The following is a 19,082-nucleotide window of genomic DNA, read 5'->3' as shown; positions in this document are numbered from 1 at the left end:
AACACAGTGTTGCAGGTCAAACGTGGAGGAGTTCATGTGCGAGAGAGAGAGAGAGAGAGAGAGAGAGAGAGAGAAAGAGAGATTTGCGTGTTCTGATGAGCTACTCACAGGTAAAGGTTCTCTTTGATCTCCTCGTGCTCATATTCTAGTCCCATACATAATTCTGCAGCTCCCTCAGTGTTTTCTGTCGTATTTTGCGGCTAGCGCGAGCGCTTACAACTAACACCGCGGACCGCGAGGTGCTGCCACGCTTGTGCCGAATCCGACTCTCTGCTGAATCCGACTCCCGCTTCGCGGACAGAATCGGCACAACACCCCCGCTGTAGAACTGCGGTAGTGAAAACAGCGCTTATAAATAAATTAGTTTAGTTTCACTTTCAGTTTTCGTAATTTTATTTAAAAATAAAAATATAAATAAAAACAGACGCCTAGATCTCAGACTATTTTCTGGAGCCCGACCCGGCCCGAGGAATGTGGTGGGAAATCTCGGCCCGAACCGACCCGATTTCGGGTCAGGTCGGGTTCGGGCACAGAATCTAAGCTCTAGTTCAGCTTGTATATTCAGAGCTGTATACAGTAGACATTACACCAGAGTGAAAGGCACTTTCTCAGAGTATGAGCTGCCAAGCTCTCAAACATGCATCTGAGGTCGTCTGCTCTTAATTGAAAATAAATCACGGCACCTTTGGATGGAGTTAATGTCTTCTCCACACAATTGGCAGGGCACGGGGTGTCGGGCTTGCGGGGAAGGTTAATGACCCGTGGCTATGCAGCACAGAGCGCCCCATAAAGAGCCATCCGGCCGACCGCAGATTGAGCGGCCACACCTCATTCATCACGAGACCCCACCCTCGCTCTGAGCCGCAGCACCAGCCCACCCAAGCTTTATCTATCAGTCATATTCAAATCAATTAGGATCCATCAGTAATAGTGCCTGAGATATCCTCCATTCCTGACTAATGCTAATGCCCCGCACTCTTCCAAATGAGGGCGGAGAGAGAAATATTGAACATCTCCACTGATGCTTGTGATTTTTAATTAATGCCACGCTCAATTAGGAACAATGAGATAGGCTGTCCTCTTTAAGTCATCACACTGTGACCGTGTCCGATGCAGGACACACAAACCCACTTGGAACTTCTTTAAACAGGGACGAAATTGAATAATTAAAATCAGCTTCCCCTAAATAATAATAAATTAGCTGAAATGTTTATGATCATTTATATATTCCATATAACATTAAAACAACAGATCTGAGGAAAACACACCCAGCAGTTCCAACAGAATAAACACACACAAACGAAAGAACCATCTTCAAAATGATTCTAGGTGATGACCACGATTTAAGTACACACACAATGAGGGAGTGACTCCACACAAAAAATACAGTAAAAACAGTAATAACACGATTCCACAGCTGCACAAACAAAACACTCCAACAGCATGCGATCAGGCCGCTCACTGCCTGTAATGACTCTTCTACAGGTCTACATTTATCATGCATGCAGATTAGGGGTGTGCCATATTGTACCATACATATCATATGCAGTAATATCGCCAAAATCTTTACCCAAAAAGATATCACGATAGTCTACCCTGTATTTGTTTTGTTATTAACTGCATTTACTTTTAATTAATTGTTTGCAGTTTAATTTGCAGTTTATTTAGTTTTGTGGTAGATTTTAATTGTTAAGTCTTGGTAACTGTTTACAAAATAGACAAACGCTTATAGATTATTTTTGTTCTACTTACTGTTAAGAAACAGTTTGAAACTGTTATATTTATACTAGATAAAACTTATTTATATTTACTTATGTTACTGCAGTAGTACATCGTTTCTGTCCAATGAAAAACAAGCATCTGCATTTTTGACGATTTTTAGTTCACAACATATTTTGAATACACAAACTGTCTCTTACACTGTTACAATTTCTTGATTAATAGACCAAAAGAAATTCTCCAAAATTACCTGACCTAAACTTTTTTTTTTTTACATTTACTTCCATTGAAAGTTAACCCTCTATGGCATGAATTATATTTTTTGGAGGACAAATATAATTTTTGAAAGATTGGTGGTTCCTGTGGATATATCAAATATAGCTAAATTTCTATTTTTTATAACAAACTGATCATTACTTAATATATTAAGTAATATAAGCAGCCCAATATACTTCTTTACATATTCTTGCACATATACACATTTTTATTTATGACTCACTTGTACATCTCATAACCAAAAATTTGGTTTGTTGCCTGAGGGCAACACTGTGCCATAGAGGGATATAAAGGTTGTATCTCTCTTCTGTAAAGTTGCTTTTATGGAGATGCATGTTTTTCATTGGACAGTGATAATATTCTTATAGTAAATTTCTACATTATACATTAAAGAATATTGTTATTGCAAAGATACCCAGTTATATTATGCTATTTTTTTTTTAGGCTCATATCGCCCACCCCTAATGCAGATTTAGAAAAATCCAGAGTGCTCTTACCTCGGTGGCCATGCCCTCCTTGCGCCTCTGCAGCCGCTCCACATCGTCAATCTCGTACACCTTTATCTCAAAGGCCTCCTTCAGGGTTCCTCCCAGCGGAGGCAGATCGACCCACTGGCCTGCAGCCCCAGCCTTCCTGCCCAGTGAAGAAGTGTCCGGCAGGGGAGCAGGGATCAGCCGCCGCCGCTGCAGGCCTGGAGGGGTCAGACAGGGCAATGCTCTACATCTGGGCCGAAGATGCACACCCGGAATATCCGTGGGTACGTAGGCATGCTTTTAAATATGTATGAGGCTGGAATGCAGTTACAGCATTTAAAAGTAGAAGCGATTTCAAAATAGCAGTGGACTCTGATAACATATGCATTAAGGGCAAGTCGGTATCTTCCGCCTTTACTTCAAAAATTAATTACAGAGCTGCGCACAAATCTCAGTGAGGTGGAAGGACCTTCAGGTACGCTACACAAAGGTACACCGTTTAACTTCACAATGTCACGGAGCCATGCGTTAAACAGCGTTTGTGATAGTAGTAAGAGTATAAACAGCAGGATGGGTCCACATGCAAATCGTGCAGTCATTCATAGGAATGTAATTATGATCCTCTGATTACAGTTCAGGCATGCATCAGTATTATTTGAGCTGCTTGATGACCCCAGGCAACGGTGAAGCGTGTTTGTAATATTTGGTTAACATTACATTTTAAATAAGTAATTTTGCACACAAGCGTGCAAGAGTGTATTAAGTGTGAGAGGAAATCAGCAGTACTGTCAGTGAGGCACACACTGTTAGATGAAGCAATCTAGGCAGAAGCAGAGATATGTCCTTGAAAGCACTAAGAAAAGTGCCAGGCATCTAATTTCACCCTTAGATGAAATAAGTAAGTGAAGGAAAGCATTTCAGCATCTATATTTCTAAGCTATGATTGAATATTTCTGGTATCTAAGCCAGACATCATTTCTTTGGAAAGTTCAGTTTAAAATGCATTAGCTCCTGGGTGCTTTGGAAATGAAACCTACCATTGGCTCGCTTTTTGGGAGACTTGGAGACCTTGGCACGGCTGGAGGTAGACACTCCACTCTCGCTCATGGAGTCGTGAGCCGATGACGCACTGCCTGTAGTCTCACTGTCCCTGATCATGCTCTCGTAACCGCTGCTCCCTCCGCTGTGGTAGAAGAGTGCGGTGCGGCCCATGGCTGGAGGCAGCTCCCCGCTAAGAACACTGCTGTTGTCGCTGCCGTGGCCACTGCTGTAGCGCTGAGGTCGCCGAGGGGCAGTGATCTTGCTGTAGGGCGAGGGCAGTGCAGAAGGCATTGAGGGTTCGCTGTGAGTCGGGCCAAATTCACTGCAGCTGCCTGCTTGATCACCAGATCCCTTGATGTGTTTCTTGGAGCTGCCAGATGCTAACTCGCTAACCCGGCTGTTAGCTGCACGGACCGCTTGTTTAGTGCCCATAATGGTGCCCTTGCCCGGTTTGCCATTTGAACCGATAACAGAACGAGTTGGAGTTTTTCCAGTTGGAGGTAGACTGGTGTTCCGTGTGGTTGAGGTGGAAATCGATTTGGTGGAGCTCAGAGGTTTGGAGCCGCTTGTAGACAAGGACTTTTTGTTTCCATTGCCAGCAATGACTCTAGGGGTAATACTGGCCTTGATCTGCCCCAGCTTGCTGACTCCAGCCGAAGCAGTCGATGGCGGAGAGATGGGCAAAGATGTAGAGCTGGTTACTCCAAGTCTGGGCACAGTCCGAGTAGACCTTCCACTTCCACTGCCCAGATTGGCACTACTGCTCTCTCTTAATGTTCCTTGTTTAGATCCAACTGATGTTAAGCTTTCGCATCTTTCAAGGGATAAAAGACTGCCAAAGTATCTCCCAGTGTCTCCTTTGGTTCCTCTTGTCTGAAGACTAGATCCTGCCTTTAAGCTGGATGATTTGAAGCTAAACGATTCCCCTCTTAGTCGCACATCAAAATCTTCCTCAGAGGCCGATGCTTTGGATGAGGATGATCTAGTTGCATCATTGCCCAATGACCTTAAGGCACTAGGGGACACCAAAACCCGTGTCCTTTGGTCTAGGCTGGATTTTCTCAGAGGAGGGGCAGGGGGAGACATGCTGCCGGATTTTGGAAGCATGCTGCCCTTCTGTCCATTTGCTCGCTTTCCTAAAGATGAGAATTTTAAACTAGCACTTGTTTGCATGGTATCATGACCCCACCTGGTTTCTGTAGAGCTCTGAGGCACTGAGACCACACCAAGTGTTGTGGCTCCTCTTCTGAGCTGAGGCATTCTGCTGAGGGTCTCTCCTTTCTTAACGCTGGATTTCTCACAGCCATCCACGACCCTCTGTGTGGAGGAAGATATGGGTATTTTGGGAGGCCGTGGAACACTGTTGCTATTTCCACCAATCTTTCTGGATGGAATTCCACTGAAGTTGCTTCTAGGTGGCTTGCCGGCACAAATGAACTCCGTACTTCTTGACTCTAACTGGCTGCTGGTATGCGACCATTGTTCATCTGTCCTGCTTCCTTGTTGCTGTAACTCACGGCTGCTAATGCTGGTTGAGGCAACGGATGAGGTAGGCTTGTTTTTTCTAGGGAGAGTAGAGTGGGCAATGCCGGACATCTGGATGGATTGTGTGGAGCTGAGGGTATTAGACTTTCCAGGCTTGTGACCTCTCAGTGATGTTCTGGCAGTGTCAAGAGGTGGTGGGCACTTAGTCATAGACATTTTTTCAGAAGGTGTCGACTCATAGTCTAATTCTGAGAAACAGATTGCACTGTCACTGAATGAGCTTTTTGTGCCTTGCTGGGAGAAAGACTCCATGTGTAAAACACCAGATAAATCCACTGTTGATTTATTTTCAGGTCGTTCCTTGGATGAAAGGCACCTTGCTGAATATGTGCCATCAGTATGCGTGGTACCAACGTTTGATGTGCTGCTCCATAAACCTTTGGAAGATTGAACTACACTGTGTCCAGCAGACAGCTCTTCTTTTGACCTTGCGTGGCTTATCCGTGCACTGTCGATTTGGGATGTATAGGCATCAAACTCATCGTTGATACTGCTGATTATACTGACTGGGCGTGAGCCTGAGGCTAGAGCCTGCAAGGAACAGTCGCTGTTGAAGCTGATTATACTTGATGGTCGGCCGTTGTCTGGAATGAGACCAGCTGGCAGCTCCTCAACCACAGTGAACACTAGTTCATCCTCCCCATTCAGCTCCACTGGCTGCTGAAGAGTGACAGTTGTCCTTAAAACCTCCCTGTCTAGGCATCTGCTCCTCAGGGCAGCTCGGAGGTGGCTCACCTCCATGGGACTCCTACTCAGATGATGAGGTCGGTCAAGGACTGGAGAACAAGCATGTTCCCCTTGCCTGAGGGCTTGTTGGCTCATACCCACTGGAGGTGTTCTTGTGGCTAAGCCACTACTATCAGTGACCACATTTGAGGTTCTGTGCAGCGAGAGGGAGGTGTGGGTTTTTTGTAAAGGCCCTTTGCTGAGGTAGACCTTCTCTCTTACAACTGGTTCAGAGTCTTGAGCTGAAGCCTCAGATGAAGCTCCGTCTGAGGGCAATTTGCAATGTTCCATGTAAGCAGGCTTTTGGAGGGAGGATTTAGCTGTCTTAGAAGATACAGCAGTCCCCTCTGTCGCTTTTCCAGCTCCACTTTGCTGAGCTTTGGGGACTGTCTGGGGTGCTTTCCCTTCACCAGGGAATACAGATGTGCTCTCACTTCCATCGATACACTCAAGTCGCTCTTGTAGTTCTGCGAAAGTGTTACATTTCAAATGATCGCCATCGGATTTGGGAGCGTTTGCACGTTTTTTGTTCAACGAGGGAATGATGGGCACAAAAGCAGGAGGTCCCTCATTGTCACTGAGCTCACGGTCAGACATCGGAGCTCCTCCAGGACCCACATAGATGACTGTATCACAGGAGTGCTCGCTGCTCGAGGAGTAGTCTGGGTCACTGGACAAAAGGGCAGGGTGCTCTGGGTCTAGAGCCACCGTCCTTGGGTGGAAGGGTCTCAAATGAGCCGGCTGTCGGATTTGTCCCTCCTCACAAGAGCTCTCCCCTCCTGATGAACTGGAGGTGTACTGTGGGAAACAGGAAATTAAAATACACTGAGATCAGGACATTAAAGAGGTTAAGTACCTCTCGCTATGCACAATCAATTCAGTTTCTCTATAATTACTTGTCAATATGAGGAAAGGTTAAAAGTGCACTCCAAAGGCGTGACAAGCTCTAATGTTAAAACAATATATTGGCTTTTATGTTTCCATTCCAAATGATGCAGTCTGTCACATACTAATAGATGTCAAATGCTGTTTAAGTATGTTTTGAAATATGTATCTGTAATCTGAAAGAATTATATTCTCCCTCAGGAACAGCAACATTGTGTTACACCTTAGCCTATGTTTGTTGTGCTTGTTCTTTTCTTGGTCCTTTTTGTTCCTGTCTTGTGTTTTCCTGTCTTGTTTTCCATGCCATGTGCTCTTTAAGCACATGGCCCTGTTTTTGTTATTGTTTTCTCTCAGCGCAAGACCCTCCCTGCTATAGTGTTTCCACCTGTTTCATTTGTTATCCTGCCCTCTCGTTATCTTACCCCAGGTGTTCCTTGTCTATGTCGGTGTATAACCCTATGTTTTCCTTTGTTCTCTGATGTGCTTGCTTTTGCTGAGCTGTTCGTTTGTGCTTTGTTTGTTCCAGTTGTGTTTCTGCTTTCTGGTTTGTTGTTAAGTTGTTGGTTAGGCTTTTGTTTTCTTGCCATAGTCTTTTGTTGTTTCGTTTTATTGTGTTTTAGTTGCTTTGTTTGTTTCTTTTATGTCAAATAAAACCTCTCTGCATTTGAATCCTGACTATGATGCATTACACATTGATTACCACTTCTGTTCAGTTTACAAATAAATGTTGTACCATTTGTATATTCAAAAGAAAGGGTAAAACACCTATATAGAAAATCTGGAACTGCTTTAATAGCCAATTGTCTTAAAGAAATTATAAGGTTTTTTCAGATAATTACAAGATAACTGATTGATTATCGTGTTTTGAGGAGGTCCATGTGAAATAATACCTTATGAAAAGCATAAATACTAACTAAAGAAGCTTTTTTTCTCTGTCACTGAAAATTAAGTCTATAATTGAGTCACGAAGAACCAAGCCATAGGTATGTTTTACAGAAAAACAGACACCATTTAATATGTAAATCAGATAAGCTACATAAAAAGCAATGAAATGAAGATCGTACCTTTGATTTCTTCTTCCTCATGCGGTGGATGCGGGAGGCTAGTTGAACAGTGGAGAGTGACTCTGTGTAATTGGCTGGCGAATCAGAGATGTGGGCAATCATGGTTGTTCTGCAGTTGATGTTGCCCAGTGACTCCCTCAGCAACATGGTGAGCTTGCTGTCCCTGAATTATACATGAAAAAAAGGCCTTTCATTACCCAAAGAAGATACTGAAGATGCTGGATCACGTGAAACTCAATCCCTGTTTCCCTAAGATCATAGAAAGCTGATGCTGGTCACAGGCAGGATACTACTACTACTAGCTTTCTCAGTTTTAACTCTTAGCTCCCATGTTTTTCTACTGGGAGAACATGCACTGCATTCTTGTTATCTTTCTCAGCTGCTTTCATCACTTCCCTAGAATCCCTCACGTTCCTCATTCAATAAAGCTCCAGCCATTTCTCGAGCCAAATTTCTACCAGTATCATCCCACCTCTATCCATCTCCTCCTTTGATGGCTTACCCCTCTGACTCCTGCAACAGGGCTAATTGGCTTCATTGATCTGAGGGATATGAGAACTGAATTCATGTATACACCGAGCAGTGAGGCTATATAGCTGCTCTCAGATACATCAGCACACGCTATTGAGCTGAGCTGATCTGAGCTGAGCTGTCAAACCCCACTGGCTGTGTGGTGAATCGTTACCGAGTGTCGCTCTGGGCATACCTGTACGGAACATGCTTGGCACCGTTTGCCAAAGCAAGAATGACATTCCCAAGGGCAGAGAGTGAAAGACACTGTCCCCCTCCTCCGTCTCTTGTCTTGCTGAGGTCAGATTCACAGCTGCCTAGGTCCAGGAGGTGCAGGCGACTCCTACCACCAGACACTACAGGAGACAGAGATTATACACATACATATATACCTGTTAAAATAGGACTTAATGTTTAGAATTCAGTTACACTTCAGTTTCTGGATCAGTTTCTATGTTTTTGCTTTTTATAGGTATATATCTGAGTAAAATGAACCTTGTTGTTTTATTCTATAAACTACGGACAACATTTCTCCTAAATTCCAAATAAAAATGTTGTCATTTAGAGCTTTTATTTGCAGAAAATGAGAAATGGATGAAATAATAAAAAAGATGCAAAGCTTTCAGATCTCAAAAACTGCAAAGAAAACAAGTTCATATTAGGATTCATGAAGTTTTAAGAGCTCAGAAACCTATATTTGGTGGAATAATGCTTTAATGCATCTTAGCATGTTCCCCTCCACCAGTCTTACACACTGCTTTTGGATAACTTTATGCCTTTACTCCTGATGCAAAAAATTCATTCAGTTCAGCTGGGTTTGATGGCTTGTGATCATCGATCTTCTTTTTAATTATATTTCAGAGGTTTTCAATTTGGTAAAATCTAAGAAACTCATGATTTTTAAGTGCTCTCTTAAAAAAAATTGAGTTTTCTCAACTTTTTTATTTTTACGGTGTATGTTGGTGAAAAGCTGGTGTATCAGCTAGCTTACCAGTATCATATAATATGTCTGGATGAACAAAGACTAGCTCAGAACCTCTGAAACATGCTTCCATCAAACGCTGGTCTTGAACTGGATTTTTTCAGCAGGGAACGCAACCGTTAAATGTACACTCTAGAGCAGCTACTCATTTAACTCTGCAGTCTTTACTATTAACAGTAAACTTAGACTATATTCCCACGTAGGCCGATAGTTGTAAACCTGCTGTCATTAAGGGACAAAAGTAATGCAATTATTTCACACAGAGAACGAGGAGGAGGCCATTAACCTTGCGTCAACAAGCCTCTGTGGAGGGAGGAATGCAAACTAGCCTCTCACTCATGTCAAGCTCCATAAACATCCCAGAAGAAGAGACTTTAACCTCATTACATATTGAAATTTATTCTGGCAGCGGCCAGCGCCCAGCTTGCACCCCTGCGACAGGAGTGAAATTCTAATGATAATTCAAATGTTGATAGACTAACGCGATGCGCAGGTCGTGCCTCTAAATAAAACTGAACAAGCTCTATTCATCATTTGTATTCTTGTGCAGTCATTACCAACAAAGCAAAAAAAAAAATGTGGTAATTAATGCGCGACTGAAGGAAAAGGTGATGGAAGCTTAGAAAATGTCGAAGGATAATGTTATTTTTGTCAGAACAGGCTTTTTATTTTGTTTGATACTGTAAATTAATGACGCTTCAGCAAACGCTGCATACATTTGTTTTTTATTATTAATAATATTCAGAACACTCAACTAACATTTAACAAGATGTACATTAAAGGCAATTTAATGCTTAGTTGAATGTAAATAATTTTCTGTTGAATTTAACTCTACACCTAATCCTAAACCAAACCATAACATTAACTATTAAAAACTAATTTTAGGGTTAGATTTTAGCTCTAGGTTAATTTTAGGGTTTGTGTTAGATTTAGGGTTGATTTAAGGTTGAGTTAGATTAAAATTTTATGTTCATTTTAGGGTTAGATTTAAGTTTTAGGTTAATGTTAGGGTTTGGTTTATATTTAGGGTTACGGTTAAGGTTAGCATAAGCACTGAGACTCATTTATTTTCAGCTGAAAGTTCAGTTGCATTCAAAAGATATTTGTTTAATGTTAAAGTTAAATGTCAGCTGAACATTGAAGGTGAACATCTATAATAGCATCCATAATGGACCATCCAAGTAATGCAATACTTTATTCTAAATGCTAAATGCTATTTTAAGTTCATCTGAGGGCAAATGAACTTTTTGCATCATCATTCAAAAGCACCATAAGCATACAAATGTAACATTCAGGCATTCAGAATGTGTAGATGTGAAATGGTGCAAATTTGATATAAACTAGCAATAACAGTTGATTACATCTTTATATCTATACATCTACATACCCCTGCTAGAAAATCCAAATGTAAAAATCTCAAATGTAGCTTTAATTGGTTTCAGATGGTTTAAACTGGTTTGTAATGGTCAAAGTGGTTAAAACTTTGTCTAACCAAGTAAAAAAATAATGTACCTTATACTGGTTAACCAGCTCTTGGCTGGAACACTGTGTGTTGCATTTGATTTTGCTCATGCTCAACATGCTGGTCATCCAGATTAGTCTTACCGGTCATGAGAGTTGACAAAAGCTCATAAGGGAATTCAAAAGCTAAGCTAGTAAACTAGCATAACCAGCCTGATCAGCTTGGGTAATGTGAAGTAAAAAATGGTGGTAAATCTAAAAAAAAAAAAAAAAAATGTGAGTATATTTTTGACTTTCATGTTCCTCTCTGCTCTGCATGGAAGCGAAAAGAGCAGAATCTGAGAGCTTCACGCTCGCTCCCCGATTACGCTACGCTACCCAGCGTGGGCGACTGTTCAGCACGTTCAGCTTTCCAACAGAAAGTTCTGAAAGACGTGATTGGCTGTTTTCATGTGACTCAGAAAGAGCAGAGGCTTACTTCACGCTCACAGTGCTGGTAACACTGTGTGAGAGGGTAGTCCTTACTGGTGGGAAGAAATTGGAAAATGACTAAATTGGAAAAAATAAATAAAAAAGGCAGCGGGGAGATTATTTGTAACCGTGTTTGTGTAATAGGTTTTTGAAAGGGAGAGTTGAGGGTATTGAAAGCTTCTATATGATTACTATCATCCCTAGCGTGAATAATTCAGACTCTGCACGTTACCTTAGAACAACAAAGAGTTTTAAAGGTTGAATTATGGAGATTTTTTTCAAATCAAACTGATGCAGTTTTCTATTTGACGTGTTTCTTAGTGGGTTTTTATTACAGGCTGCATAGGTGTAATATTTTCTTCTTCTCATTATTATTATTCTAAAAACAATCTCTCTCTCTCTCTCTCTCGCTCTCTCTTTCTCTCTCACTCTCACATATGCACACAAACATGCACACAGAAAATCACATGAGGCCGTACTTCCTCCCTTGGCGCTCTTCTCCATGCGGTACTGGGTGATATGCAGGGTGAAGAGCATGTGGGAGTTACACCGCTGCTCATCTTCACACTCAGGTTTGCTGGTGCTCCGTGCTGCTAAAGCTGAGTCCAGGAAAAAAGCAGCTCTCTCTGCAGAACACGCCCTCAGCTCACTCTGATTCTGCAGCTACACACAGAGAACAATTCACCAGATAAAGAATCAGAATCAGAATCACTTCTATTATACAGAACTCACACATTTTTTTTTCTTGGTGAGACACATTACATAGACCAGGCAAGAACACACAATACTATTTACAACTATTAACCATTTGAACCCTAGGCTGTTTCGGTGTGTTTTTTCTCCGTTTTTGTCAGTTCTCTCTCTTTCAGGTCTTATAACACAGTAATTATATCAGACAGACACATGCCCTGAGCTCTTTTACTTCAGAAGACATACAGCTGCTCAAAAATATATTCATTTAAAATGTAGAAGGAAGCAGAATTTTTATATTGTCCTGGAACTGATCATGTTTTGGTCCAAATTTTACCAAGCGCCTGTTTTTTTTTTTTTTTTTTTAACTTATTTTTGAATGTATAGACTTTAAATATATTCATAATTTAAAAAATGGAGTGTTTAAATAGAGTGTTTATGAGTTGAAACCATAAGAATATTGATGATTGATGGATTATTACTTTGACAAAATACATGGGGAGCATCAGGCGGAGTTATTTTTCTTGATAATCACACCTCTAGGATACATGTAGATACTAAAAACCTGACACCCAGAGCAGCCTACGCCTTTCAGTATTTTGATCAGGACACACGAAGAAAACAATACACAATACAAAAATTTAAACTTTTTAGACTAAATAAAAAAAGAACTACTTAGTAAAAATGTGCAAGTAAAATAAAAACTATATAAAGTAGTGCTATACCTAGCTTTAGTTTAAGTGCAGGTAATTTCACACACTTTCGAGTCATTTACTGATATTAATTGGTTTGAAATATAATATAAATATGTTTGAAGTACTAAAGGTAAATAAAATTGGTTGGGGAAGGAGATCTCACAGTTTTTAGGTGTTTTTCTCAATGGGTTTCTTGTAGATGCTTTAACCCATTACTATTTTTAGAAAGAGTACGTTCTGCCCTTTCTAACCATATATGGTTTATGTTGATGTGTGAAGGGATTCCTGAGTAATTAAGCTGAGAACACAAGGTGCGATTTTGGATGAAAAATCCATCCGCAGGGTTCTAAGGGTTAAACTAAGAGATTACAGTATATTAAACAGATATATTAACAATAGTTCATAGAAAAAGGCTGTATTTGCATTGTAAAGCATGTATACAGATAAAAGTCACTTAATGCTTTTACATGGAGAAATAATGAACATTACCTAAAAATCAATAGTTTCCTAACGTAAAAAAAGGAATGGCCTTTTCCTGCATACCTGGGATCCAGAGACAGGGTCCTCCCTCAGGTAGACCCCCGCCCCCTGGCTGTCCTGGGAGGTGCTGGGAGCAAAGTCAGCTAGAAGATCAGTCAGCACCTCCTCCCTGCCACTGATCTCCACGGCCGAAACACGCACAGAGAACCTCGCGCCGGCCTTCTCCTTCCGCTCCTCGATCAGCTTAAAGAGCCACGAGATGGCGCAGGGGGCCACGCCCAAATTCTGGGTAGTGCTGTCTCTGCCAATCATGGTGTAGCTCTTGCCTGTGGAGAATGGGGCAGTAATGAAGCTGGGGCATGAACTCAGAAAGTGCACTAGTGCTGCTAGTGGAAATCAATACAGCCCGAGAGAGAGGACGCTGTGCATTGTGTCGAACACCTAATAACAGTCTGTCAGCAAGTAACGTTCAACTTCAGGGTCAAAAACACAAAAGATACAGTGCTGAAAAATACAGCTTAAGACCAGATTTAGCTGGGAGCTGTTTTTGAGGATCATTCAGGTTGACCAGTGTGGTTTTGTTGGTCATGGTTTTGTTGGGCTTAATTGGGCATACTGACCAGGTTGATCACACTTATCGATTTTTACTAATGTAAAATAATCGAACTGAAATATAAACACCCTGTACTGTCTATAAGCTAAGCTAGCCAATCAGCTTAACCAGCTAGATCACATTGACTAGCTTGAGCTTTCTTTAAGTAGAGTGCACTCATACAAACTAAAAACACCAATATTTCAAATATTCTTTTTTTTTACACAGTCCCCGCCCCCCACAACATGCTTGGATCCCCCTATGGTCACTTTGGTAAGCTAGTATAAATACTTTTCCCTTTTCTTTCTTTTTTACTTCTGCTCAAACATACACTGAATATGTAACTGAAAACTTGAATATGATACTGCAAATTAGCTGTTTCACTCCCAGGAAGTGCTGTATGCTGTAAGCAGTTTTTGCACTAAAAAACTGTGAACTAAAACAGTGAGAATATGTTGATTTGTTGCAAGAAAACACTTGATGCAAATTGTATTGAAGAGAAAAAGAGTTAACAACATTGTAAAGCATTGCAAAAGCTTTGAAAGGTGTTTGATTTTGCTCATCTTTTTATATGAAATAGGAAAAAATAACCTGTAAGAATTCTGTTGGTAAGAAAACATACAAACCATACAGACAGCTGGTGTAATATAAATTTAATATGACATTAAACAAAAAGGATTAAAAATGTTTAAATCATAGCAAATACATTGGAATGTGAAATGTGATCATCAGTTAGTGTGTTAGTATGACATGACAAATATAGAATTTTGCAGATTATGCAACTTGTAAATTGTGAAATTGTAACAGAAAACTGTATAAATAAAATGTTTAATTAAATTGAATACATACTTTTCTTTCTAATGCCTGCAAAGCACCATAAACTAGAAAGTAATCGGCTCCTCTAATAACCCCCACCCCCAGTGAATATGGTCTAGAACCGCCACTGGTTGGTGAAAAGTATGCACACTCTTTTTAGCTCTATGTTGTTTGGAAATTGTACCTAACCCAGGTCGGCCCAGTCCGGTTTCAGATGTGTCTAAAGGCCAACAACAAAACTCTGGATTTATGACTGGAACCGGACAACCCTACTCCAACTAATCACCTAAAATTACACATAATTGATACATAATAGTAACACACGCTGGACAGCACTATTCACTGTTAAAGAAACTATAAATAAAATAGTGATGTAATTGGATTTTTGGTCATTAAAAGGACATGAAGTGGCAGAAGCCTGTTATGAAGCTGAGAGAATGGAAGTGGCCAAGCAGAGTGTGGAGGACTGCAGCTTCACAGCAGGAGGCAGACAGCCTCACAGTCAGAGAGTGAACAACAGTGAAAAGAACCAAAGTGAGACTGCTGCAATTTCCAAACAACAAGCATGAAACTCTGTGCACAACAAGTACGCCTCACTAATGAAACCCATCATTAAACACTTCCAGCTCCTCTTATTTGAATGAGATTCATCTCAGCACAAAACTGAACTGAATAATATGATCTTTTAACATGGGATGTTAAGTATTGTTCAGGCTAGTATCATTGAAATCTGGAGTTAAACTTACAACTAAGGTTGTAACTATGCAGAATTGATTTGGATGAATGTGGTAAAAATATCCAAATATTTTGCTTGGTAAAAAAAAAAAAGAATAAAACAGTTTGGCCCGTGAGGTTGCTTGAACTATAATGAACTTATAATGAAAAAAAAAAAAAAAAATGCTTCTCTGGTGAGCTTTTGTTTACATTCCTCCCCTGTCTCTTTGTCGCAATTTTAGTTTCATCCCATTCTCATTTTACCGCTCATTCTTGGGCTCCTTATCTCCTTATAAGGGTGTTTTTCCCGACTGTGTCCCAATTCACTAGCCGGGGCAGCGGTAGTGTATTGGACCGCGACCCTGAAGACACTGGTTTGATCCTGCGTGAGGAGCGGTGTGTTTACTTATTTATTTTTTCCTTTTTTATTGGATTTACCTGCTTTGAATTCAACTGTTCTGCAGTTGGGTTCAGCAACCCTCTGGGCTGAAGAGCTACTAGTCTGCAGCACTCCATCCCATTACACTTCATTTTCCAAAACAGATTTAATGGCTTGGAAAATATCTGGCCCACAGCCAAACTTAATTGTTGACTCCTGGTTTAGAGGATCGACTAATAAACATATTTCTCAATGTCAGGCCTAGTTGCGAAGGAGCTCCTGTCTCTCCTACTCAGCTCTGCTGGCGATCTCCAGTCTCCGGACTACAATGCCCAGAATGCACCTCACCTCGACATCGCCCCTCCATACTTTCATGTGACTTTTTTTTACATGGCACTTCCAGGAAGTCATTACCTGAGTATTGAATTCACCTGGTCTCCACCCTATAAATACTCCACCTCTGCACTCACTCCTTGCTGAGTATTTTAGTTTGGAATCTCCACTTTTTAAAATGTTTCTATTTGCCTGTTTTTGCCCTTTGGATATCGATCTTGTTTCGTTTACAGACTCTGATTTCTGCCTAATGCTCGTTATTGCACTTCTATGAATGAACCCTGGACTGTTTTCACATTTACGGTATGGTTATCCTCTGAGGCCGCTGTTTCCCGTTATTGATTTTGCTTTTTTTGACTACCCTCTGTCATTACCCCTTTACTGCCTGAGTCACGACACTCAAGACAAAGATAAAAAAATACAAACAACACAAAGGATTGGGTACAGATTTTTTTTAGATAGAAGGTTAAAACTTCTGAATTTTAGACCTATCTCTTTTAAAAACTTAATTTTGAACGGGGAGAAAGCATGAAATTACTGCCAACAAGCAATGGTTCTCTGATAAAATGACAGATCAACTGGTGGAGACACTTATCCACCCTCCAACACAACACAAGAAGGGTAAAAAACACTTAACTCCCTAACCATCCCCAAGAAAAGATAACAGACAGTCTCCTCCCACACTTTTTTCTTCAAAACTACATATATTTAAATATACCAAAATAGGTAAATCATGCATAACTATTAACTTTGAGAGGTTTTAATTCTAGAGGCATAAATTAAATACAATGTAAGTAAGGCAGTTAAAAGGTGAAGCAAGGTGAAGTCTATACTTACCGAGGTTGGCATGTCCGAAACAGAAGATGCAGCCGTCTGCTCCGTTGACTACAGACTGAATGACCTCAGCCACAGTTCCTGAGCACACCTCTGCCTGTTAAAACGAAGGGGACTCAGTATCACATGCACACATCAGACATAAACACTTTACAATAGAAGATTTAGTCAATGGACCCAACATTCCAGGATATTAGGTTTCAGCATCATTTGAGCCAATCTAAGAACCACTATTAGTAAATAGTAGTTGAGTATAAATTGTGAAATCTGACAGACAGCCAGTGGCAACATCATTTGAAGCAATTACCCAATTGCATAATAACATTATCAAAGATTTTTTTTTAAATCAAAGATATGGAAAATACATAAGAGAATGTATTACACATTCAAAAGCTTTCCCTAGTATTGCATCATGCCCTCTGGTAGTACTGAACTTCTAGTAACCACTTGCTCCTTTTAATTCCTAAAAAGCAACGTCTAGTCCAGCGAGCTAGCTCTGCTGTTTCTGCTTCCAGTGATCAGCCAGCATCACCCCTCGGCAGATACAGCCATGCTTTTGTTACATAACAGCTTTTTTTTCTCCCCAACTATGCGATAATCAGCTCCACCTACAGGGTGAGAGAGAGGAATGAAGAGATAAGGGATATGAAGGCTCAGCGATGAAGTTTTCAAATTATAGAAGCTTGTGTGCGTGCGTGTGTCTGTCTGAGTAAAGCTTTGACAGCATGCTACTACAAACTGCCTCTGATCTCAACTTCTTCAAAGCCTTCTCTCCTTTTGAACGATGTGGGATGGACATTGATCATCACAACCGATGCTGCTGAGAGAGGAAGCCCTGAAACTCTGTGCAATCCCCCCCGCAGCGTGCAGGAGGATGCAGAGGGAAGAAGCTGTTGTAGGCCATAGGCCACGTCTTCCTCTAACAGTGTACCGGAATTACCGTATAGCTTGGAGTGGTAACCTCCTCACACACGTGGGAACGCTCTACTTCCTCTATATACCAGCAGAACCTTCTGTCGCTCTATTTTATGAAGGAGCTTTGATCTTTTCTCGGGTATCCTCGTCTAACACTGGATGTTTATGAATAGAACAGCATGGCAGGTATTCACAGCAAAGGGAATATTGTTACTACTTTAAAGTCGCAGTCCGTATTATTTTATTTCAAACTAAAAATATTTAATTTTCAGGAATTATAATATATTATGTATCATAAATTATTTGAGTAATTTTGAATAAATTGTAATTGTAATTAGGTAATATTGTATGCAGAAATTCAGTAAAGGATACTAAAAGAAAGAATTGATTCAGCAAAAATAAATTAAGTAAAGTTTACTAAAAGTTCAGTTCACTCATTTACTCTATGTAACATTTAAGTCTTAAAACCGACTTGAAGTTACTTAAATTTACATGAAATTAAATTTACTTAAAAAAAGCAAATGCAGAAAGTTGCAAAACTTTTTAAAGTAAATTTTACTCATCATTTTTTTCAGTGTGATTGGAACCTGAGTTCAATTGTTTTTTGGTTAAGCGAATACTTTGGGCAAAATAATGTATTATATTTAAATTATACAAAACATTTTTTCTACAAGCAAGTTAAGAACCAGATGCCAAAGCTGTTCTTCTTCTGCAGCAACACTCCACAGCCTTTCATTGCTAAAATCAACAAAAGACCTCCGGCAGCTTCCACTGATTTTCTCCCACTGAGTTCAAATTGATTTGAACGAAGCACTTACTTGTGAGGCATCCTGGGTGAAAACTGCATCAAAGTTGAAAGTCTTTGGGGCACTGGTGGAAGAAAAGCGCTTCTGGCCTCCATTGGAGTGAGTACTGGCAGGCGATTCACAAAAGGTCAGCTGCTTCTTATGGGCATCTACCTTCAGGAAGGACATGGACTCAGAAGTGTCCCATGCCCCTTTGGCAGGACATATACGCACCATTACTTTAACCTGTGAATTACACAAACACACACAATGCTTTTGTAAGAGTACAAAACAACATCACATAAACAGGTTTCAATGAAATTGAGATCAACAAAAAAAAAAAAAAATGGAAAAAAATAGTACATAAAAATAATTAACATTTTTCAAACAATAAGGTGTTCTATCAGTGAATGTGTATTTTCTGGTCTATTTTTATACATAAAGAACACTGGATTATGAGGCACATTAAGCAACACTAGTAAGGATGCTACATCGAAGTGAGTAAGGGTGTCGCCATGTTTCCTTTCTAATAGGGAAGCATCTAAGTAAACAAAACATATATAATATATATATATATTTCAAAGTCAAATGAGCGCTGTATGTTAATCTATGCAGATTTCTTTCCTTATTTTGCTGAGTGCTTTTGTTTATTTTCAGTAAGCTTCGATTTCCAATATTTGTCTAAGGGTGAGTTTT

The 19,082-nt window shown here is 40.4% G+C and overlaps 1 protein-coding gene across 3 annotated transcripts in view; it reads right to left on the bottom strand.

The window, feature by feature from the left end:
- Positions 1-19,082, bottom strand: part of kif26aa (kinesin family member 26Aa) — a 95,569-nt gene that overhangs the window by 7,877 nt on the left and 68,610 nt on the right. For all 3 annotated transcript variants that reach the window (XM_049483550.1, XM_049483561.1, XM_007258211.4), the window contains 8 exons: positions 18,420-18,632; positions 16,690-16,783; positions 13,082-13,344; positions 11,633-11,816; positions 8,436-8,595; positions 7,730-7,892; positions 3,506-6,578; positions 2,493-2,686 (listed from right to left, as the gene is read on the bottom strand). In XM_049483550.1, the coding sequence (XP_049339507.1) occupies positions 2,493-2,686; positions 3,506-6,578; positions 7,730-7,892; positions 8,436-8,595; positions 11,633-11,816; positions 13,082-13,344; positions 16,690-16,783; positions 18,420-18,632 (4,344 nt within the window). The remainder of the gene's footprint in view (positions 1-2,492; positions 2,687-3,505; positions 6,579-7,729; positions 7,893-8,435; positions 8,596-11,632; positions 11,817-13,081; positions 13,345-16,689; positions 16,784-18,419; positions 18,633-19,082) is intronic.

Source organism: Astyanax mexicanus, chromosome 1 (assembly GCF_023375975.1).
Source record: "Astyanax mexicanus isolate ESR-SI-001 chromosome 1, AstMex3_surface, whole genome shotgun sequence".
NCBI lineage: Eukaryota > Metazoa > Chordata > Actinopteri > Characiformes > Acestrorhamphidae > Astyanax > Astyanax mexicanus.
Note: the sequence above shows the minus strand (reverse complement) of the source record. Positions and strands in the feature narration are given on the sequence as shown.